The sequence below is a fragment of the Entelurus aequoreus genome, linkage group LG09, assembly GCF_033978785.1.
Source record: "Entelurus aequoreus isolate RoL-2023_Sb linkage group LG09, RoL_Eaeq_v1.1, whole genome shotgun sequence".
Lineage (NCBI taxonomy): Eukaryota > Metazoa > Chordata > Actinopteri > Syngnathiformes > Syngnathidae > Entelurus > Entelurus aequoreus.
The window spans coordinates 67,783,571-67,806,773 of record NC_084739.1 but is presented as its reverse complement, the minus strand read 5'-3'; the positions used below and the strand labels follow the sequence as shown (position 1 = coordinate 67,806,773).

Genomic DNA, 23,203 nt, shown 5'->3' with positions numbered 1-23,203 from the left:
AGAACCTCTCTAATCCATCGGCCGTGTGATGGGGGACGAGCCAGCTTCCAATTAAACAAAATCAATCGCCTGGCCAGCAAGGTCGTAAAGGCAACAGCGCGTTTTAATGATACCGGGCACATGTTATCGGGGCATACGCCAAAAATGGCTGATAATGGGTTGGGGGGAAAGTTTTGACCGTATGCTTTCCCGATCGTGTCAAAAATATCCTCCCAAAAGGAACATAATTTAGAGCAGGACCAGAACATATGGACATGGTCGGCCGGAGATTGTTTGCATCTATTGCAGGTATTGCTAACAGTGGGGTAGATTTTGGATAGTTTGGAGTTAGTGTAATGAATTTTATGGATTACTTTGCATTGGATGAGATTATGGCGGGCACATATTGAGGAGGAGTGAACCAGTTTCAGGGCAGAGTCCCAATGTTGGTCGGATATGTTGGTATTAAGATCGCTCTCCCACGAGGCTCTTATCACTGATAGAGAGTTTGGAGCAACTGAACTTAAAGAGGTATATAACACAGAGATACATTTTTTATGATTAGGGCTCAACGATAACAATGTATCTATAAGAGTTTCCGGAGGACGATTCGGAAAGTGTGGGAACTGTTTCTTTACGAAGTCCCTCGCCTGAAAAAAACGAAAAAGGTGGGAGTTCGGCAAATCGTATTTGGAAGAGAGTTCAGTGAAGGATGAGAACACTCCGTCTGCATAGAGGTCTTTCACAGTGGTGATGCCATGATCGTGCCAAGTCATGAATGCGGGGTCAGTACGGGAAGGTTTAAATAATTGGTTTTTAAGTAGCGGGGTCAATATAGATGGGCCCTGAAACCCCAAGTGTTTACGTAGCTGGTTCCATATTTTAATGGAGATCGATACAATGGTGTTTGCGCCTTCAATTTTAAATGGGAAAGGGAGTGATGAGCATAAGCAAGAGTGCAATGAGGAGTGTGGGATCGCCGTTTCGAGGGATACCCAGGCCGGGAGGGTCTGAGAGCCTCCATCCATCCAGTATAGGAGTTTCTGTACGTTAGCCGCCCAATAGTATTGTCTAAAATTGGGGAGTGCAAGCCCTCCCTCAGATTTGTGGGATTGTAGAACCGATTTGCGGATTCGGGCCGATCCGGCCCCCCATAAAAATTTGGATATTGATTTGTCTAATTTATCGAAAAATGATTTAGTAATAAATATGGGGATATGTTGAAAAAGGTAGAGGAATTTAGGCAGAGTGATCATCTTGATCAGATTGATCCGGCCGGCGAGAGAAAGTGGTAAAACAGACCAGCGGGCAAAGTTCTTCTCCATCTTTTCAATTAGAGGTAAAAAATTTGCCCGGAGCATATCAGACATAGCCGGAGTAATAAGGATTCCCAAGTAATGAATCCCGTCATGTGCCCATTTGAATGCTGCTAAAGATCGTGGTAACTGTTTAGCTAAGGAATTAATCGGAAACAGCTCACTTTTTTGGTAGTTAAGTTTGTAGCCCGAGTGTGTGCCAAACCGCTCCAGAATGTCAAATATTACCGGGAGCGAGCTAGCAGGGTCCGAGATGTACAAGAGCAGGTCATCCGCATAAAGCGAGACTTTGTGTAGCGTGTCCGACCGGGTGATACCTTTAAAGCCTGCCTCCGCGCGCAGCCAAAGAGCAAGGGGTTCTATCGCAATAGCAAACAGTAATGGAGACAACGGGCAACCTTGTCTAGTGCCTCTTTTAAGAAAAATTGGGGCGGATAGTGTATTATTTGTACGTACCGAAGCTACCGGGGACGAGTACAAAAGTTTAACCCAGAGAATGAAATCCTCATTAAAACCAAACCGACCCATCGCTTCAAATAGATACTCCCATTCAACCCTGTCAAAGGCTTTCTCCGCATCGAGGGATACTACCACCTCCGGGGTCGAGGGGTTTGGCGAATGGATAATGTTTAGGAGGCGCCGAGTGTTGTGTGAGGATTGCCGGCCTAGCATAAAACCTGTTTGATCCAACGAGATGATAGAAGGCATCACCCTTTGGAGCCGGAGAGCGAGAACCTTGGATAGAATTTTTAGATCTACATTTAAGAGCGAAATTGGTCTATAGCTGCTGCAAAGCAGGGGGTCTTTTTCTTTTTTTAGGATGAGAGAAATGGTGGCCCTCGATAAGGTTTCTGGGAGGCGATGTTGCAGAAAAGCTTCATTATACATGTCTCTTAGAGCCGGAGCAAGAACACTGGAGAAAGTTTTGTAATATTCTGCACTAAAGCCATCCGGGCCGGGTGATTTATTGCTCTGTAATGATTTGATGGCTTCCGTAATCTCAATGACACTAATGGGCTGGCCCAGGCCCCTCGCAGCCCCACATTCTATCTGGGGGAATGTTGTATCGCTAAACAGTTCATCTGAGGAAGGGGGGCAGTCTGAGGTATATAATGTTGTATAAAATGCAGCAAATGTTTCATTAATCTTAGCTGGATCAGTATGTAGTTCTCCTGTGTTAGAGCGAATAGACGTGATTAGTCTCGAAGATGCTTCCTCCCTGACCCGGTGGGCTAAGAGCCTGCCAGCTTTTTCCCCAGATTCAAAAAATCGTTGTCTGGATTTGAGCAGTTGTAATTTCGCTCTATTGACAGACATAAGGTCAAAGTCAGTTTGTAGGCGAAGGCGTTCTTTATATAGTGTCGGGTCTGGGTTTGAAGCGTACTTATCGTCAAGATCCTTAATCTTGCGGAGCAGCTCAGTGATTTGAATGGTCTCTGTCTTATTTAGGTTTGAAACAAAAGATATAAGTTGACCTCTAATATAGGCTTTAGATGCCTCCCACAGTATACCTCTTCTGATTTCTGGCGAGTCGTTCAGTTCGAAAAAACACTTAATTTGATCTTGTAGGAAATTCTTATAGCGGTCTTCTGCTAATAAGGCTGAGTTGAATCGCCATTGTTTAAGGGGTCTAGGTTGAGTGTCCATATTGATGTCTACTGAGGTGGGGGCATGATCCGAGATTACAATACTATGGTAATTACATGTTTTGGTTTTGGAAAGTAGTCTATTGTCGAGAAGAAAGAAGTCTATCCGAGTGTAAGTGTGATGTACATGGGAGAAATAGGAAAATTGTTTAATTGTAGGGGAGGCATGTCTCCATGGGTCTGTAAGACCTAACTATTTAGCGAAAGTATCAAGTGTTTTAGCTGAATTAGATAAGGGAGCCAGTTTGTTAGATGATCGATCCAGTACAGGATCCTGTACCAGGTTAAAGTCCCCGCCCATAATGATAAAATGGTTTCCAATGTTCGGAAATGATGTAAACAGTTTAGTCACATAAGAACTGTCATCCCAGTTGGGTCCATAAACGCTAGCGAGTATGACTGGGGTGCCTTGCAGCTTTCCGGACACAATAATATAACGACCAGCCGGGTCTGCTACAATTTGATTGAGTTCGAACGAAATATTTTTACGAATAAGGATAGCTGTGCCCCTGGCCCTTTCGTTGAATTTTGAATGGAAAATATGGCTGATCCAGCCTCTTTTAAGTCGTGAAATCTCTCTGTTGCGAAGGTGGGTCTCCTGAATGAAAAATATATCTCCTTTGAGGTTTTGCAAATGGGTCAAGACCCTCCCTATTTTAGTGGCGCTCCCCACTCCCCTCACATTCCATGAAACAAATCTAAGTGTATTACTGGCGCTTGTCATACCTCACCATGTCCAACTAGGAGAGAACGGGCTGATGTATACACGCGGGTCAGGAGGGGGGCTGATGCATGATAACTGGAAACTGCAGAGAGTACTGGTAAGAGGGGGGGATGAAACAGAAGCGTGAGAGGAAGGAATGAGGAGATAAACAAACCCATAAAAACACATACATATAGAAAACACAACAGACTCACACACATACTCGCAGACACAACAACATACAACAATGCCAGGTGGGTTAAACCTGGGAACCACCTACAGGGCCATTGTCCCAGGACCTGAGAACCCCATTGTCGAAACTGAACCTTAAGTGTCCTTTTCACAGCAGTGCGCTGTCCTCGCGCCTGCGTGGACGTATCCATATCGGCTTCCGGTTTTTTCCACCTCCCGAGACCAATAGATTGGCTCCAACTGAGTCAGAACATTTTAAAGTGCATCAAAACTGCAATATATTTCCTCAAGAAACATAGTACCCAGTACTAAGATAACTTCAGAAAGCGAGAAAAATAACTTATAAAAGTGTAAACAACTCAAAAAACATATAGCAACCTAAAGTACAAGTGGTGCCATGTACATATACATATATACACACACCTATATACATATGTATACATACATACACACACACCCATGCATGAACGTGTATACCATCATGGGTGTGTGGGTAAGGAATAACAGTAACCAACCAAGAGATAAGTAGGTCAGCGGTTAGGTCAAATACCAACAGAAAAAGTTAACCACAGTGTAGAAATATATATCTATTAGAACATGTTAAATAAATGTAAAGGGGAGACCAAATAATTTGCGTGTCGATGTAGCAAAAATAAAACATAATTACCAATATTGCGGGTTGTTTAAACAATGCTGATAAATGTATATTAACCAGGTTAGCTCTAGAATGTCAGTATAATATATTAGCTGAAAGGTTAAACAAAGAGTGAATGAAAGTGGATCCAATGAGTGACCACCCAGATGTAATATTCACGGTCAGGCCTGGAGTTGGCGATATGTTAGGATGGTTAACCGTGATAAAGCAGGCAATGATTGTTAAGGTTGGTGCCGGCAGTGTAGGCTCCAGACATGGCTGCAGTTAGCCAAGCTAGCGCCGTCCTGCCATGCACTGTGGGATAGTCACATCGTATCAAACAAAGTTTCAATAAAGTCATACCAACTGAGATTACTCTTTTGAATGTTCTTGGCTGCGTTGATTGTGGGATTTGACGAAATCTTGGGCGTCTTTGAGAGATGCGAGTCGTCGTCTCTTTCCACCTTCGGTTGAAACCATTAGCTTGGCCGGATAGTGGAGTGCTGGTTTGAGGCCCAGATTGTAGAGATCCCTCATGACGTCCCGGTACACGGCCCGCTGTTCCAGTATTTCAGGGCAGTAGTCTTCGAAGATGTGTATCGGTGAGTCCTTGTACCTTAGTTTGCCCCTGCGTTTCCGAGCTTCCCGCACCACCAGCTCCCTCGTCTGGAATCGGTGGAAGCATATCACGATAGCACGCGGTCTCTCACCGGGGCCTGGCTTTGCTGTTAGCGAGCGGTGGGCACGGTCCAGCTCCGGGGTCGACGACAGCGTGTGTTCACCCAAGACTTCGACCAGCAGTTGAGAGAAGAACGTTGTTGGGTTTGGACCTTCGATGTTTTCGGGTACGCCGACAATTCTTATGTTGTTCCGACGACTTCTGCTCTCCAAGTCTATTAGCTTAGCTTTTAGCCTCGCGTTCTCCTCGGTTACGAATGTTAGCTTGGTGTTCATAGCCAGCATATCCTGGCTGGTTGTGTCGGCAAACAGTTCTAGTGAGGAGAGACGCTTCTGGTTTTCCAGAAGTGTGGTCTGAATACAGTCCAGCGTGTTGTTGAGTTTGGAAAAGGCGGAGTTAAACTCCGACGAGAGAGAAGTCTTGTGGTCCGCTAGCATTGTAGTTAGCGTAGCCATGATGGTACTTGCCGCCAGATCCTCCTTCCTTTGCTCCTCCTTTTTGGCTCTGTTAGACATTTTCTCATTTAGCGCGAAAAGGTATTAGTACTATTAAAACGTTAGTAGCAGTTACTGCATTCAGTCGAGCTATACAGAATGGTAGGAGTGAAATTTGCGGGAGCGTGAAAAAAGTGCGACTACTCCATCTTGTCGCCAACCGGAAGTCCCGTAGGAACAGTTTTTTAATTGAAAAATGGTATTACGGAATTTCCGGGAAAACCAGGAATTTTTCAAGTTCTTAAACCAACTTGTTTTTTTGTCCTGACTAAGAGGAAAGTTTTGACAGTGGAACGCTTGAAATGGGTTGAAAAATGTGAAAGGAGTCATCCCACTAAAAAAAAAAGGTAGGAAAGAAGGTTAGAAAAAAACAGCAACTCCTGCAAATTTGTTGAATGTGGAAAAATGTTTGCTTGAATTTCCAGGATGAGTTGAATGTGTTGAAGGTGGAATGGTTTGAATCGGTTGAAAAATGTGGGAATTGTGGAAGTTTGAAAAATGTATAAATCATTTTGAAATGGGGAAAATGTCCCTAAAAACTGGGAATTCTTGGAAATCCGGGATTTTTTTTTCAATTGTTGAAGGAGCGCACACAATTCCTGAACAGGCTGAATATTTCGGAGTTGGAACGGTTTGAATCGGATGAAAAATGTGGGAATTGTGGAACTTTGAAAAATGTCCCATTTATTTCAATGGGAACTTCCTGGAAATTTTGGGAAAAGCGGCATTTAAAAAAAAAAAAAATTAGGAGCATGAATGTCCTGAATGAGCTGAATTGAAATGTTTAAGTAGGAACAGTTTTTTAATTGAAAAATGGTATTACGGAATTTCCGGGAAAACCGGGAATTTTTCAAGTTCTTAAACCAAATTGTTTTTTTGTCCTGACTAAGAGGAAAGTTTTGTCAGTGGAACGCTTGAAATGGGTTGAAAAATGTGAAAGGAGTCAAAAAAGGTTGGAAATAAGGTTAGAAAAAAACAGCAACTCCTGGAAACTTGTTGAATGTGGAAAAATGTTTGCTTGAATTTCCAGGATGAGTTGAATGTGTTGAAGGTGGAATGGTTTGAATCGGTTGAAAAATGTGGGAAAAAATCCCGGATTTTTGAAAGAAGGTTAGAAAAAAACAGCAACTCCTGGAAATTTGTTGAATGTGGAAAAATGTTTGCTTGAATTTCTAGGATGAGTTGAATGTGTTGAAGGTGGAATGGTTTGAATCGGTTGAAAAATGTGGCAATTGTGGAAGTTTGAAAAATGTATAAATCATTTTGAAATGGGGAAAATGTCCCTAAAAACTGGGAATTCTTGGAAATCCGGGATTTTTTTTTTCAATTGTTGAAGGAGCGCACACAATTCCTGAACAGGCTGAATATTTCGGAGTTAGAACGGTTTGAATCGGATGAAAAATGTGGGAATTATGGAAGTTTGAAAAATTTATAAATCATTTTGAAATGGGGAAAATGTCCCTAAAAACTGGGAATTCTTGGAAATCCGGGATTTTTTTTTTCAATTGTTGAAGGAGCGAAAAACAATTCCTGAACAGGCTGAATATTTCGGAGTTGGAACGGTTTGAATCGGATGAAAAATGTGGGAATTGTGGAAGTTTGAAAAATGTATAAATCATTTTGAAATGGGGAAAATGTCCCTAAAAACTGGGAATTCTTGGAAATCCGGGATTTTTTTTTTCAATTGTTGAAGGAGCGCACACAATTCCTGAACAGGCTGAATATTTCGGAGTTGGAACGGTTTGAATCGGATGAAAAATGTGGGAATTGTGGAAGTTTGAAAAATGTATAAATCATTTTGAAATGGGGAAAATGTCCCTAAAAACTGGGAATTCTTGGAAATCCGGGATTTTTTTTTTCAATTGTTGAAGGAGCGAAAAACAATTCCTGAACAGGCTGAATATTTCGGAGTTGGAACGGTTTGAATCGGATGAAAAATGTGGGAATTGTGGAAGTTTGAAAAATGTATAAATCATTTTGAAATGGGGAAAATGTCCCTAAAAACTGGGAATTCTTGGAAATCCGGGATTTTTTTTTTCAATTGTTGAAGGAGCGCACACAATTCCTGAACAGGCTGAATATTTCGGAGTTGGAACGGTTTGAATCGGATGAAAAATGTGGGAATTGTGGAACTTTGAAAAATGTCCCATTTATTTCAATGGGAATTTCATGAAAAGTGGGATTTTTTTGGGGAAAATGCTAAAAGACTCGAATGTTCTGAATGAGTGGAAATGGTTGGTGTTGGAATTTTTCAAATCGGTCGAGAAATGTTGAAGTAGTAACATTTTTAATTGAGAAATGGTATTAATAATAATAATAATATATTTTATTTGTAAAAGCACTTTACATTGAGCAAACAACCTCAAAGTGCTACATCAGGGGTCACCAACCTTTTTGAAAGCAAGAGCTACTTCTTGGGTACTGATTAATGCAAAGGGCTACCAGTTTGATACACACTTCAATAAATTGCCAGAAATAGCCAATTTGCTCAATTTACCTTTAACTCGATGTTATTATTAATAATTAATGATATTTACACTTAATTGAACGGTTTAAAAGAGGAGAAAACACGAAAAAAGTGACAATTACATTTTGAAACATAGTTGATCTTCAATTTCGACTCTTTAAAATTCAAAATTCAACCGAAAAAAAGAAAAGAAAAACTAGCTAATTCGAATCTTTTTGAAAAAAATTTAAAAAATAATTTATGGAACATCATTAGTCATTTTTCCTGATTAAGATTAATTTTAGAATTTTGATGACATGTTTTAAATAGGTTAAAATCCAATCTGCACTTTGTTAGAATATATAACAAATTGGACCAAGCGATGAGGTGGCGACTTGTCCAGGGTGTACCCCGCCTTCCGCCCGATTGTAGCTGAGATAGGCTCCAGCGCCCCCGCGACCCCAAAGGGAATAAGCGGTAGAAGATGGATGGATGGACCAAGCTATATTTCTAACAAAGACAACTCATTATTTCTTCTAGATTTTCCAGAACAAAAATTTTAAAAGAAATTCAAAAGACTTTGAAATAAGATTTAAATTTGATTCTACAGATTTTCTAGATTTGCCAGAATAATTTTTTTGAATTTTAATCATAATAAGTTTGAAGAAATATTTCACAAATATTCTTCGTCGAAAAAACAGAAGCTAAAATGAAGAATTAAATTTAAATTTATTTATTATTCTTTACAATAAAAAAAAAATTATTTACTTGAACATTGATTGAAATTGTTAGGAAAGAAGAGGAAGGAATTTAATAGGTATATGTGTTTAAAAATCCTAAAATCATTTTTAAGGTTGTATTTTTTCTCTAAAATTGTCTTTCTGAAAGTTATAAGAAGCAAAGTAAAAAAAATAATGAATTTATTTAAACAAGTGAAGACCAAGTCTTTAAAATATTTTCTTGGATTTTCAAATTCTATTTGAGTTTTGTCTCTCTTAGAATTAAAAATGTCGGGCGAAGCGAGACCAGCTTGCTAGTAAATAAATCAAATTTAAAAAATAGAGGCAGCTCACTGGTGAGTGCTGCTATTTGAGCTATTTTTAGAACAGGCCAGCGGGCTACTCATCTGGTCCTTACGGGCTACCTGGTGCCCGCGGGCACCGCGTTGGTGACCCCTGTGCTAGAGTGTATTAAAATAAATAAATAAATAAAACTAGAACAGCCTAATAGCTAGAACTAGCACGCATATATCTAAAAAAAGTTTTTTTAATTTTAAAAAAAGAAGGGTTTTTAAGCCTTTTTTAAAAAGCATCCACAGTCTATGGTGCCCTCAGGTGGTCAGGGAGAGCGTTCCACAGACTGGGAGCAGAAAGCCCAGTCTCCCATGGTTGGTAGCTTTGTCCTCGGAGGTTAGCCTGTCCGGAGCGGAGGTGTCGTGTGGAGGATTTGGGGGTGAGCAGTTCTTTAAGGTCCATGGAGGCACTGGGAATTAGGGAATTTTGGGAAAACTGGGAATTTTTCCAGTTCAAAAAACAACTTTGTTTTTGGTCCTGACTAAGAGGAATGATTTGATGGTGGAACGGTTGAAAAATGTGGAAGGGGTAGTCGACAGAAAAAAGGGTGAAAAAAGGGTTCGGAAAAAAAAAACGGAAATTCTGGGAATTCCTGGAATTTTTTTTGATGTTGGAAATATGATAGTTTGTGTGTTGGAGGTGGAATGGTTTGAACCGCTTGAAAAATGTGGAAATGGTGGAAAGTTTGAAAAATGGCCAATTCATTTGGAACGGGAAAAATGTCCCGAAAAACCTGGAATTCAGGGAAATCTGAAAATGTGTCAAGGGAAAGCCTGCGACTCCCGAATAGGCGGAGTAGTTTGAAGTTGGTTGGTTTGAATCGGATGAAAAATGTGGAAGGTGAAGCGCGCCAAAATCTGTAGAAGAAGAATATTAATAGATGAATTTTGGTAATAAAGAGAATGCTTTGGAGCATTCACACGATGATATCTTTTTTTTTTGCTGGTATCAGACCGATACGGGATAGTAGCGTTGTCAGAATAATTGTATATAAGTTATCACACAATTTGTTTTCTAGGAGTTCCGTGAAGACCGTTTGGCCGGGTTACTATCCACTGGTGTACTGGTGGTGGTACAGAGCTGTCTTTAATCTTATCAAGCAAAAAAAAGGGCGGACAGCTGGTAAACCTCCACTGTGTGCCATGGAATGCACCGTAGAGGTGTCGGTTTCTCAGATCTGGACCCGAAATCTACGAGCAGAGAGGGGGGCAAACCCGACACCGCCCCAAGCACCTTTTTGTTTGAACTGTTTACGACCCCGTGCAGCTGCTGCATAATGTGACCCCACCCCTTACAACATGACAAGCGTCGCCTCCTTTTTTTTGGTTCATAGTCGCGTTCTGCCGTTTTTTTTCAGCAATGGAAGAAAACGAGGCGGCCAACATCGAGCAGCGCTACCAGGAGGTGCTGCTGCTGCGCAAGCTGAAGGACACGGCCAAGGTCCAGATGGAGAAACTGGCCTTCCTCGGCGCCGAGGCCGAACGCTTGGGCATGAGGAACATCCCCTCCCTGGTCCAGTCCAAGCCCAAGTGAGCAGGTTCTGTTTACCTTTCATTGGAATGAGCTGTGGAAATGGGAGTAGCTGCAACAAATAAAGACTTCAATATATTTAAAAAAAAAAAAAAAAAAGTTTTCCTGTAGAATCATTTGGAATTTAACCATGCAGAATTTGAACATACTTAGGGGAAAAAACACCTAAACTCACAACTTGATATTTATTACAAAAGGCCTCTGAAAAAAATAGTATTGCTTCACTTATTTTTACACTTGTATGTCTGGTTCTAATAGGGACCTTTACACCCTGTGACAAGTTTATATTGCCCTTATTTCCCTTTTGTTTCAAAAAGTGAACAAAGGGTGGAAATGGAGTAGCTGCAACAAATAAAGAGCTCAATATATTTAAAGGCCTACTGAAATGATTTTTTTTTATTTAAACGGGAATATCAGATCCATTCTATGTGTCATACTTGATCATTTCGCGATATTGCCATATTTTTGCAGAAAGGATTTAGTAGAGAACATCGACGATAAAGTTCGCAACTTTTGCTCGCTGATAAAAAAAAAAGCCTTGCCTGTACCGGAAGTAGCGTGACGTCACAGGAGCTAGTATTCCTCACAATTCCCCGTTGTTTACAATGGAGCGAGAGAGATTCGGACCGAGAAAGTGACGATTACCCCATTAATTTGAGCGAGGATGAAAGATTCGTAGATGAGGAACGTTACAGTGAAGGACTTGAGAGGCAGTGATGGACGTATCTTTTTTCGCTCTGACCGTAACTTAGGTACAAGCTGGCTCATTGGATTCCACACCCTCCTTTTTTTATTGTGGATCACGGATTTGTATTTTAAACCACCTGGGATACTATATCCTCTTGAAAATGAGAGTCGAGAACGCGAAATGGACATTCAGTGCCTTTTATCTCCACGACAATACATCGGTGACACACTTAGCTACTGAGCTAACGTGCTAGCGTCGTTCTCAAATGAAGATAGAAACAAAATAAATAAACCCCTGACTGGAAGGATAGACAGAAGACCAACAATACTATAAAATCATGGACATGTAACTACACGGTTAAACATTCTCAGCCTGGTAAGGCTTAACAATGCTGTTGCTAACGACGCTAAGGCTAATTTAGCAACTTAGCAACCGGAACTCACAGAACTATGTACTCTCTCCTTTTTCTATTGTGGATCACGGATTTGTATTTTAAACCACCTGGGATACTATATCCTCTTGAAAATGAGAGTCGAGCACGCGAAATGGACATTCACAGTGACTTTTATCCCCACGACAATACATCGGTGACACACTTAGCTACAGAGCTAACGTGCTAGCGTCGTTCTCAAATGAAGATAGAAACAAAATAAATAAACCCCTGACTGGAAGGATAGACAGAAGATCAAAAATACTATTAAACCATGTACATGTAACTACACGGTTAAACATTCTCAGCCTGGTAAGGCTTAACAATGCTGTTGCTAACGACACTAAGGCTAATTTAGCAACTTAGCAACCGGAACTCACAGAACTATGTACTCTCTCCTTTTTCTATTGTGGATCACGGATTTGTATTTTAAACCACCTCGGATACTATATCCTCTTGAAAATGAGAGTCGAGAACGCGAAATGGACATTCAGTGCCTTTTATCTCCACGACAATACATCGGTGACACACTTAGCTACTGAGCTAACGTGCTAGCGTCGTTCTCAAATGCAGATAGAAACAAAATAAATAAACCCCTGACTGGAAGGATAGACAGAAGACCAACAATACTATTAAACCATGGACATGTAACTACACGGTTAAACATTCTCAGCCTGGTAAGGCTTAACAATGCTGTTGCTAACGACGCTAAGGCTAATTTAGCAACTTAGCAGCTGGAACTCACAGAACTATGATAAAACATTAGCGCTCCACCTACGCCAGCCAGCCCTCATCTTCCCATCAACACCCGTGCTCACCTGCGTTCCAGCGATCAACGGCGCGACGAAGGACTTCATCCGTGGGTTTGGCGGCAAGCATCGGCTAGGCGTCTTCTATCAGGGTAAGTAGTCCTTGTTGTGTTGCTGTAAGTATTGTACTTAGCCGCTAAGACACCGATCGATCCCACCTACAACGTTCTTCTTTGCAGCCTCCATTGTTCATTAAACAAATTGCAAAACATTCACCAACACAGATGTCCAGAATACTGTGGAATTTTGTCGAAGAAAACAGAGCTTTGTGTATTGTGTCCAAAAGGGCCCAAACACTTCCGTGCATTTTATGACGTCACGCGCATAAATCATATCCAAAGGAGATTTTCAACCGGAAGTGTGGCGGGAATTTTAAATATGCACTTTATAAGTTAACCCGGCCGTATTGGCATGTGTTGCAATGTTAAGATTTCATCATTGATATATAAACTATCAGACTGCGTGGTCGCTAGTAGTGGCTTTCAGTAGGCCTTTAACCATGCAGTGAAACCTCTAAAGTTGGAAATTTGAACATATTTCGGGAAAATATCCACCTCTAAACTTGCAAAACTTGATATTTATTACAAAAGGCCTCTAATAAAATAGTACTGCTTCACTTATTTTTACACTTGTATGGCTGGTCTTAATAGGGACCTTTACACCCTGTGACAAGTTTATATTGCCCTTATTTCCTTTTTGTTTTCCAAAAGTGAACAAATGGTGCAGAGCTGTGGAAATGGAATAGCTGCAACAAATAAAGAGTTCAATATATATATATTTTTTTTTAAATGTTCCTGTAGAATCATTTGGAATTTAACCATGCAGAGAAACCTCTAAAGTTGGAAATTTCAACATATTTCAGGAAAATCCCACTCTAAACTCACAACTTGATATTTATTACAAAAGGCCTTTGAAAAGATAGTATTGCTTCACTTATTTTTACACTTGTATGTCTGGTTTTAATAGGGACATTTACACCCTGTGACAAGTTTCTATTGCCCTTATTTCCTGTTTGTTTCAAAAAGTGAACAAATGGTGGAAATGGAGTAGCTGCAATAAATAAAGAGTTCAATATATTTAAACTTTTGGAATTTAACCATGCAGAGAAACCTCTAAAGTTGGAAAATTGAACATATTTCTGGAAAATATCCACCTCTGCACTCACAAAACTTGATATTGATTACAAAAGGCCTCTGAAAAAATAGTATTGCTTCACTTATTTTTACACTTGTATGGCTGGTCTTAATAGGGACCTTTACACCCTGTGACAAGTTTATATTGCTGTTATTTCCTGTTTGTTTCAAAAAGTGAACAAAGGGTGGAAATGGAGCAGCTGCAATAAATAAAGAGTTCAATATATTTAAACTTTTTTCCCCTCTAGAATAATTTGGAATTTAACCATGCAGAGAAACTTCTAAAGTTGGAGATTTGAACATATTTAGGGAAAATCCACCTCTAAACTCACAAAACTTGATATTACAAAAGGACTAGCCTTTGAAAAAATAGTACTGCTTCACTTATTTTTACACTTGTATGGCTGGTCTTAATAGGGACCTTTACACCCTGTGACAAGTTTATCCATCCATTTTCTACCGCTTATTCCCTTCGGGGTCGCGGGGGGCGCTGGAGCCTATCTCAGCTACAATCGGGCGGAAGGCGGGGTACACCCTGGACAAGTCGCCACCTCATCGCAGGGCCAACACAGATAGACAGACAACACAAGTTTATATTGCCGTTATTTCCTTTTTGTTTCAAAAAGTGAACAAATGGTGGAAATGGAGTAGCTGCAACAAATAAAGACCTCAATATATTTAAAAAAATTTTTTCCTGTAGAATAATTTGGAATTGAACCATGCAGAGAAACTTCTAAAGTTGGAAATGTGAACATATTTTGGGGAAAAACACCTCTAAACTAACAAAACTTGATATTTATTACACTTTTACATCTGGTATTAATAGGGACCTTTACACCCTGTGACAAGTTTATATTGTCTTTATTTCCTTTTTGTTTCAAAAAGTGAACAAATGGTGGAAATGGAGCAGCTGCAACAAATAAAGAGTTCAATATATTTAAACTTTTTTTTCCCTGTAGAATCATTTGGAATTTAACCATGCAGAGAAACCTCTAAAGTTGGAAATTTCAACATATTTAAACTTACAAAACTTGATATTTATTACAAACGGACTAGCCTTTGAAAAATAGTATTGCTCCACTTATTTTTACACTTGTATGTCTGGTCTTAATAGGGACCTTTACACCCTGTGACAAGTTTGTATTGCCCTTATGTCCTTTTTGTTTCAAAAAGTGAACAATTGGTAGTGCCCAAACTGGACTTTAGAGGTTTCTTCGTCCATCTAATGTGTGTTTTGAGATCCTGTTTAGGAAGTCATCTTCCGTGCGGTCAAAGTGCAGAATGTTCTCATCCAGTCCGAAGAGGTCGATGAGCTCGGAGAGACTGGCCTTGCGTCCGTCCACCGGGACGTCCGACTGGAGCTGATAGAGCGCCTCCTGGGCACAGCTCCGCCACTTGTCCACCAAGGTCTGGAGCTGGCCCAGGTCGTTCTTGGGAGCGATAAAGAAGTGATCAGCTCGGTTCAAAAGCGGCCATATGAGATAACTAGGGTTGCAAAGGGATGGAAAGTTTCCGGAAATTTACCACGGGAATTTAAGCTCGGGAAGTATGTGGGCTCTGTACCGAGGATGTCGTTGTGGCTTGTGCAGCCCTTTGAGACACTTGTGATTTAGGGCTATATAAATAAACATTCATTGATTGATTGATTGAAGTCTGGAAATTTTGAAAATGTTTTTGATTATTCAAAGTTGGACACCGTCCATCTTATTCCGTAGAATAAGATGATAAGCTTGTCAATTCGGATCGCTAACGTTGTTAGCATAATTGAATGGGATTTAACATAGAGAAAATTAGCATCACGGCTAACGGAAAAATATTTTTGGGGTCATTATGAGACTTTGGTGGTACATAAACCTAGCTAGCTAGAGATATTGTATGGCGTCACATTAGTACCAAAAATCCAAGCGCGTAAAAACTGTTATCGCGCGCTGATTCTCCACTTCGTGCGCGCGCGACACCCTTTTGCGCGCGCGCGGTGCCTTTCTGTGCGCGCGCTGTCTCGGTCTGTGCGCTGCCATGTTTCATTTTGGTACTTTGGGGGCGGGCATGCTTAGACCGCCCCTTCTTTCTGATTGGCTTTGAGCAATCAGAAGTATAGCAGGGCGGGTCATTGGAAGAAGTGGATCAAAAAATGTTGGCTGAAAAAGAGGTAAGTTATTGAACTGGTTTGGAGTGATTGTAAGGGTACTATTACTAAAAATAACAATAATACATTTGTATTTATAAAGCACTTTTCATACATTTAAAATGCAGCTCAAAGTGCTTTACATAGTTAAAAACAAAATGAGAAATAACACCCACACCCCATGAAGACAGTCAAACATGTACATAAAAATAAACAAACAACAACAACAATAATAATAACAACACAATGACAATAGCCAATCACAGGAACCCTGTGGACGTGGAGATCCAGAGGGCTCTTTGAGGAAACACTAGATCAGGGGTCACCAACGCGGTGCCCGCGGGCACCAGGTCGCCCGCAAGGACCAGATGAGTCGCCCGCGGGCCTGTTGTAAAAAAAAAAAAAAAAAAAAAAAAAAAAAAAAAAAAAAATTTTTTTTTTTTTTTTTTTTAGTTAAATCTACATAGAAAAAACACAAGATACACTTTCAATCAGTGCATCAACCCAAACAACCTCCCACATGCACACTCATCCACACCCACTCACACAAAAGGGGTTATTTCTTTCTGCTACCAATATTCTGGTTCCCACAACATAGACAACACATCTGCAAGGGACACAGTCCCTGAAGCACACATGATTGTATAGGCTGCTGGTCCACTAACATTTTCATTCATTACTATTTTTTATGTAATTATTTTTATATTGTTTTACTTTCTTTTTTATCCAAGAAAATGTTTTTTATTTATTTATCTTATTTTATTTTATTTTTTAAAAAAGGGCCTTATCTTCAACAGACCAGGTTGTCAATGAAATTAGATTTGTTTAAAGTTTTTTTTTAAACCAGGCCCAGTCCAGATAATGTCCAAGTCGGACTCAGCAACACACACCTTCATTCATGTACACAGAAAAAAATTAGGGAACACAACAGATTGCATATAATTTATAAACAAAATTACATTTTCAAAATAAGCATTTATGTACAGTCCAGATTATGTCCAGGTCACTGAAATTAGGGAACACAACAACAGATATCATATAATCTATAAACATAATTATACTTTCAAAATAAGCCTTTGAGGACTTCTCATCTTTTTTTTAAATGTTTTTTGGCATCATTATCGTTTTCAACCATGTAACTTTCTAAAGTTAGAAAATACTGAATAAATGTTTTAAAGAAAGTAATACTAAGTGAATATCTGTTTTTGGCCTTAAAAATAAACATTTTACCGAGTACTATAATTAAATTGACTAAATCATGATTGTCAATGAACTCTCCTAAAATAACAGAAACCACATTAAGCTTCATAAACAAACCAATCCTTAAACACATTTTTTCAACTTCCACCCAAAACAAAGACACAATATGACAATACCAAAACAAATGCAGGGTGGATTCAGGCTCCTGACAACAAAATCGGCAATCATCTGACTCTGTCATATTCCATAATTTTAACATTTTCCCTGTGGGTAAGAAGTTATAAATAATTTTAATTTGAAAATAACGATTTTGCACATCGATAGTGGTTTTATAGATTAGTTTGAATATGGCATCCCATGGCAACGGGCAGTCAAAAAAGTCCTCCCATTTTCCATTTGTGTTGTATGAGGCAGCCTTCAAAGATTTCTTTATTAAATAAAAATTATATATTTTTCTATTTACTTTAGTTCCTTTTTGCCAACTAGAATTTCTTATTAGAGGTTTACAAACTAATAATTTAGTAGTTCCATAATTAATTATTTGTTTCCATCTTTTCCCAATTACTCCAGTTAGTTGATAAAATGAAAAGCTTGAGCAAGCATCACCATACATAGCTCTAAATTCATCATACTTCATAATTTTACCATTCTCATTGATAATATCATTGACAAAAATGATTCCTCTTTCAAACATATTTTTCCAAAGGAAAGGCTTTCCATCTATTACAATATTAGAGTTCATCCATATTAACTGCTGCAAAATATCGTCTCTTTTTTCTGGCACATAAAATTGAAAACACCACTATGAGTGGATTGTTTCCTTTATGAACCCCGCCATGTTTCCCAGCAGACTCTCTGGGAGGGGATCACTTGTAAAAAAGGATACAATTTCTTTTGATACAGTACATGTTTTTTGTCCAACAGGACATTTGTGTATTACTCAATGTTTAAATACATCTTTGGAACAATTGATGCTTTTAAAGACAGACACATAGCTTCAAGGTTGAGAAGTTTCAGGCCCTCATATTCATACTCTTTGTACAAAACCTTTCTTTTAATCTTTTCTGGTTTGCCGTTCCAGACAAAATCGAAGACCCTCCGCTCATAAATCTTAAAAAAGTTTTGTGATGGAGCTGGTAATGACAAAAACAAATAAATAAATTGAGGAATAATTAACGAGTTGGCAATAGACATTTTACCATACAAGGTTAGGGATTTCCCTTTCCATAATTGCATAATTTTGTCCATCTTTCTTAGTCGATTATCATAATTTACTGAGCCTAAATCTTCCAGATTTTCTGGGACAACAACACCAAGTATGTTATCTGGTCCATCTGTCCACAAAACAGGCACTTTGCATTCCATTCGAATGGACGTTCCCTTTAGATTTCCGATCCTTAACATTTTACATTTATCATAATTAAGCTTAAGGCCAGATTGCTGTGAAAATATGTCCAAAAGATTAAGAAGGTTCCGCAAACAATGAGGAAAAATCTTATCTTTGTGAATCAGCCTTTTCTGACATGAACTTCATCAAGAACAAACACAGAACACGCCTCACTGATGCACATCTGCAAGACTCACTCAGAGTTGCAGTGTCAAGTTACACACCAGAGTACAATACACTAGTTAACAGCATGCAATGCCAGGCTTCCCACTCACTGACAAAGAAACAGATAACAGATTTGGTGTCCAGTTCAAAGTGTGACATGATTTAAAAATTTGAGAGTTTACTTTTGTATTTTACATGAGTTATTATTTGTACAAACATGGTGCAAAGTAATTCATGATTTGTTAAAAAATATTAGTGGCTAGCTAGTTAAAATGGGATATTGTGATTTCACAAGACTGTCTTAGAAGTGATCATTTGAAAATGTTCAATTTGAAAAATGTGCACTTAGAGAAAATATAAAAAATAAAGTGTTGCATATTGATATTTATCTGTTTCTATATATATTTATTGTGAGAAATCATTAAGATGATCAGTGTTTCCACAAAGATAAATATTATTAATTATTAATAATAACAGAGTTAAAGGTAAATTGAGCAAATTGGCTACTTCTGGCAATTTATTTAAGTGTGTATCTAACTGGTAGCCCTTCGCATTAATCAGTACCCAAGAAGTAGCCCTTGGTTTCAAAAAGGTTGGTGACCCCTGCACTAGATGATCAAACAAATGGATTAAAAATAATTAAAATACACATCAGGTAAAAGTCCAAAAATAATGTGAAATAAGATAAGATATAATCAAACATAAAAATAAACTACAATATGAAAAACTATAAAATAAAATACAATAAAAACTGAAATATAAATATAATAAGACCATATAAAAATAGGCTAAGATATGATAAAACATAAAAATAACTAATACTAATAGAATAATCTTGCACATTGGGCCTAATATTTGTGTAGTAAAGTGGTTTTTGAATTCGAGCAATGTGATCTGAAAGATGTTTAAAATATCAACAATTAATGTTAATATTTTTGAAACAATATACTTCTCATAACATTTCTGTGTGCATGAGAGAGTGGAAAGAAAAGCATTGCTATAGTTTCACTTCATCTGCCTTTTTTTTACAACCTACTTGAAGTTGTATTTTTCTTTTTTTTTTCCAAAGCCAATCAGAAAGAAGGGGCGGTCTAAGCATGCCCGCCCCCAAAGTACCAAAATGAAACATGGCAGCGCACAGACCGAGACAGCACGCGCGCAGAAAGGCACCGCGCGCACGCAAGAAGGCGCCGCGCGCGCGCACGCAAGAAGGCGCCGCGCGCGCGCACGCAAGAAGGCGCCGCGCGCGCGCACAAAGGCACCGCGCGCGCAAAAGGGTGTCGCGCGCGCGCACAAAGTGGAGAATCAGCGCGTGATAACAGTTTTTACGCGCTTGGATTTTTGGTACTAATGTGACGCCATAATATTGGCCCCCAAAATCATTTAACAAGTACAGGAACAGCTAGCTAGCTTGAGTGGAAGCAATTACACCTCTATTACACTTAAATACCATAGATCAAATATATTTACCCCAGTAATATCATCAACAATTACCTGACTGGATGAAGTCCTTGGGCTCAAATACTAGTGTGGCCTCAATAGCCCTGCTGTAGTGTGTAGCATGCTGGGAATTATCTGGGCATGTGATGGAGGAATGCACAGTGCAGGGTTGAAATTCTACTGAATTTGCATGAAATCAGGTTGTTTTAGCTAATAATCATGCTGCAAGATCTAGCATGTTGCGTTCAATGTTTATTCCCATTAATTCCCATGGAAAGCTTCCAACTTTGAATATTCCCGGAATTTTGCAACCCTAGAGATAACCCACCTTGCTTCTGTACATCTTCACCATCTTAAGTCGACGCAACGTCTCCGTCCTGTCCTTCACCTCCCGGCTGAGTCGCTCCCTTTGTTGTGCCAAGTCTTCAGAAGGTCCAGGACTCGTCCCGGAGAACCTTTCACCCCTCGGTCTGGCTTCCTGCCCCTTGATGTCAGCGGGCGAGCTGACGAGTGGAGCGTTTGTGTTGTTATACGTCGTCTGGGAATCTGTTGCGAGCGCTTGGCCGTCTTCCTCGTCCACACAAAGGCGCTTGGCCGCGCGGAATGGCGAGGTGAAGGAGCGCCGTGACCTCTTCAGACGCTCCTTGAGGGAGGCGCTGAGCTTCTGGTGCGGCTGCAGAGTCCACACAAGCAACAAGAGTCAGATAAGCTTCATTGCACTTTAATAGGTCCAACTAGGGTTGTACTGTATACCGGTACTAGTATAGTACCGCGATACTAATGAATCATATTCGGTACTTTACCGATAATAGACTGTATTTATATTATTCACATGTGAATAATGCTGTATAATAGACTGTATTTATATTATTCACATGTGAATAATGCTGTATAATAGTATAATAGACTGTATTTATATTATTCACATGTGAATAATCCTGTATAATAGACTGTATTTATATTATTCACATGTGAATAATGCTGTATAATAGACTGTATTTATGTTATTCACATGTGAATAATGCTGTATAATAGACTGTATTTATATTATTCACATGTGAATAATGCTGTATAATAGACTGTATTTATATTATTCACATGTGAATAATGCTGTATAATAGACTATATTTATATTATTCATATGTGAATAATGCTGTATAATAGACTGTATTTATGTTATTCACATGTGAATAATGCTGTATAATAGACTGTTTTTATGTTATTCACATGTGAATAATGCTGTATAATAGACTGTATTTATATTATTCACATGTGAATAATGCTGTATAATAGACTATATTTATATTATTCACATGTGAATAATGCTGTATAATAGACTGTATTTATGTTATTCACATGTGAATAATGCTGTATAATAGACTGTATTTATGTTATTCACATGTGAATAATGCAGTATAATAGACTGTATTTATGTTATTCACATGTGAATAATGCTGTGTAATAGACTGTATTTATGTTATTCACATGTGAATAATGCTGTATAATAGACTATTTGTTATTCACATGTGAATAATGCTGTATAATAGACTGTATTTATATTATTCACATGTGAATAATGCTGTATAATAGACTGTATTTGTTATTCACATGTGAATAATGCTGTATAATAGACTGTATTTATATTATTGACATGTGAATAATGCTGTATAATAGACTGTATTTATATTATTCACATGTAAAAAATACCGTGTTTATTGTCTATTGTGAGCGAACTGTGGTGCTGAATTTCCCCCAGGGATCAATAAAGTACTTTCTATCCTATAGCATCCATAGGAAGAAATTATGCAAATGAGGCGATGACGTCACCTCGCCACTTTAAGGCCAGCCAATAGCGACTCTCCTTACTGAAGAGTCGGCAACACTGGCTGGACCAGGCGGGTCACACAGGCACACTAATTAAAACACTGTTAAATTAACAAATAAGACAAGCACTTTAAACTTTAATGTGCTGTTTACACCAAAATGATTCCATTTACCGTCTCCGCGGGGTCATGAGGGCTGGTCTCCGACACGGACTGTGAACTACACACGGACTCGAATTCGACATTCTTCGGTGTGACCGCCATGAGAAAAAGCAGCGACGACGCATGAAAAAAGTGTGATAGTAAAAATCCCAAAAGGTTTGGCGACAGTTTTCTAACTCCACAACTCGAACAAACAAATCCGTAATGGCGATGTGGATTCAGTTTTCCGCACTTCCGTGTTGTGAGCTTCGAGAAGCCCTCCAAAGCCTGTGATTGGTTGGAGGGCTATGACGTAAGACAGCAGCGGACCTTGGGAAATGTAGTTCTTTTTTGTCTTTTTAAATTTCTCGTTCACAGCTCAAAGGTAATTTTAGTGTTATTTATTGTGAATTGCCTTTTTATTTTGGTGAAGTTTGATGTACTTTTAACATATTTAGGTATTTAATGAGCTCATAAATTCCATGAGGACTTGTCAGACTGTATTTCTCTTAGTTTCCAGGGAAGTGATTCAACACTTCTCATCCCTACTTGAAGATTTATTATAGACTTTCCCCCATCCTCTATCTCCTACGCTGCGGGGAAGTGTGCAATTTCACATTCTGCGCGGCAGAGCAATGCATGATGAAGCCTTGTAGATCATTTGCACGAATTAGTCAACATTTAACCTTTCACTCTTTATTTCCAGGCCCCCGGTTTAGAGTTTCTTGGCTGAAAGGCATGGAAAAAGGTGTGGCTTTTTGAGAATCTTGAAGCTATGTGAGATGTGAGTGAGGGCGCCAACTCTTCATCAAACACAGGTGTGTGTGTCATGAATGAGGATTTATATCCAAAACCGCTCAAATGCCTGTTTCACCTTTTTCCAGGTAGCCCATGTGTTGCTTGTGTCACTTTTTGTTATCGCCAATATCCCTCAGTTTTATCAAAATGGCTTAATCCGATGATCGACATAAATATAGTTGCAATCTAGAAAGGTCGTAACTTCCTAAACACAAGAGAGCTCCTGTTATCATCTTGCTGAGAGATCTATCACTTTCACTTCCAACAAAGTGTGAAACAAGAACGAGGGGGGAAAATGTTGCGACATTATTTTATGCAGTTTACACACAGTACAGAGGTGTCAAAGTGGTTTTCACTGAGGGCCACATCACA

The 23,203-nt window shown here is 39.2% G+C and overlaps 4 protein-coding genes across 10 annotated transcripts in view; 2 read left to right on the top strand and 2 right to left on the bottom strand.

Annotated features, from left to right (window-relative positions):
• Positions 1–12,778, top strand: part of cfap43 (cilia and flagella associated protein 43) — a 59,527-nt gene extending 46,749 nt beyond the window's left edge. For 6 of the 7 annotated variants that reach the window (XM_062059217.1, XM_062059214.1, XM_062059216.1 and 3 more), the window contains 2 exons: positions 10,520–10,691; positions 12,640–12,778. In XM_062059217.1, the coding sequence (XP_061915201.1) occupies positions 10,520–10,691; positions 12,640–12,715 (248 nt within the window). In that variant the 3' untranslated portion in view covers positions 12,716–12,778. Of the gene's footprint in view, positions 1–10,519; positions 10,978–12,639 lie in introns of those variants that run through there. The other variant, XM_062059218.1, reaches the window with a different exon arrangement.
• On the bottom strand, positions 3,719–5,793 carry LOC133657643 (uncharacterized). The gene is made up of 2 exons (XM_062059212.1): positions 4,834–5,793; positions 3,719–3,759 (listed from the first exon to the last, which is right to left on the bottom strand). Exon 1 carries the CDS (start codon positions 5,662–5,664, stop codon positions 4,843–4,845), a length of 822 nt encoding a protein of 273 aa, XP_061915196.1. The 5' UTR covers positions 5,665–5,793; the 3' UTR covers positions 3,719–3,759; positions 4,834–4,842.
• A 1,656-nt stretch (positions 12,779–14,434) lies between the features above and the next one.
• Positions 14,435–22,335, bottom strand: sfr1 (SWI5-dependent homologous recombination repair protein 1). Its single transcript, XM_062059224.1, has 3 exons — positions 22,067–22,335; positions 20,398–20,742; positions 14,435–15,182 (listed from the first exon to the last, which is right to left on the bottom strand). The coding sequence occupies exons 1-3, from the start codon at positions 22,154–22,156 to the stop codon at positions 14,955–14,957; spliced, it is 663 nt and encodes a 220-aa protein (XP_061915208.1). The 5' UTR covers positions 22,157–22,335; the 3' UTR covers positions 14,435–14,954.
• A 405-nt stretch (positions 22,336–22,740) lies between these two features.
• LOC133657644 (collagen alpha-1(XVII) chain-like) overlaps positions 22,741–23,203 on the top strand; it is an 89,004-nt gene continuing 88,541 nt past the window's right edge. Inside the window, exon 1 of the mRNA XM_062059213.1 lies at positions 22,741–22,851. The gene's annotated coding sequence lies outside the window, so the exon portion shown is untranslated. The remainder of the gene's footprint in view (positions 22,852–23,203) is intronic.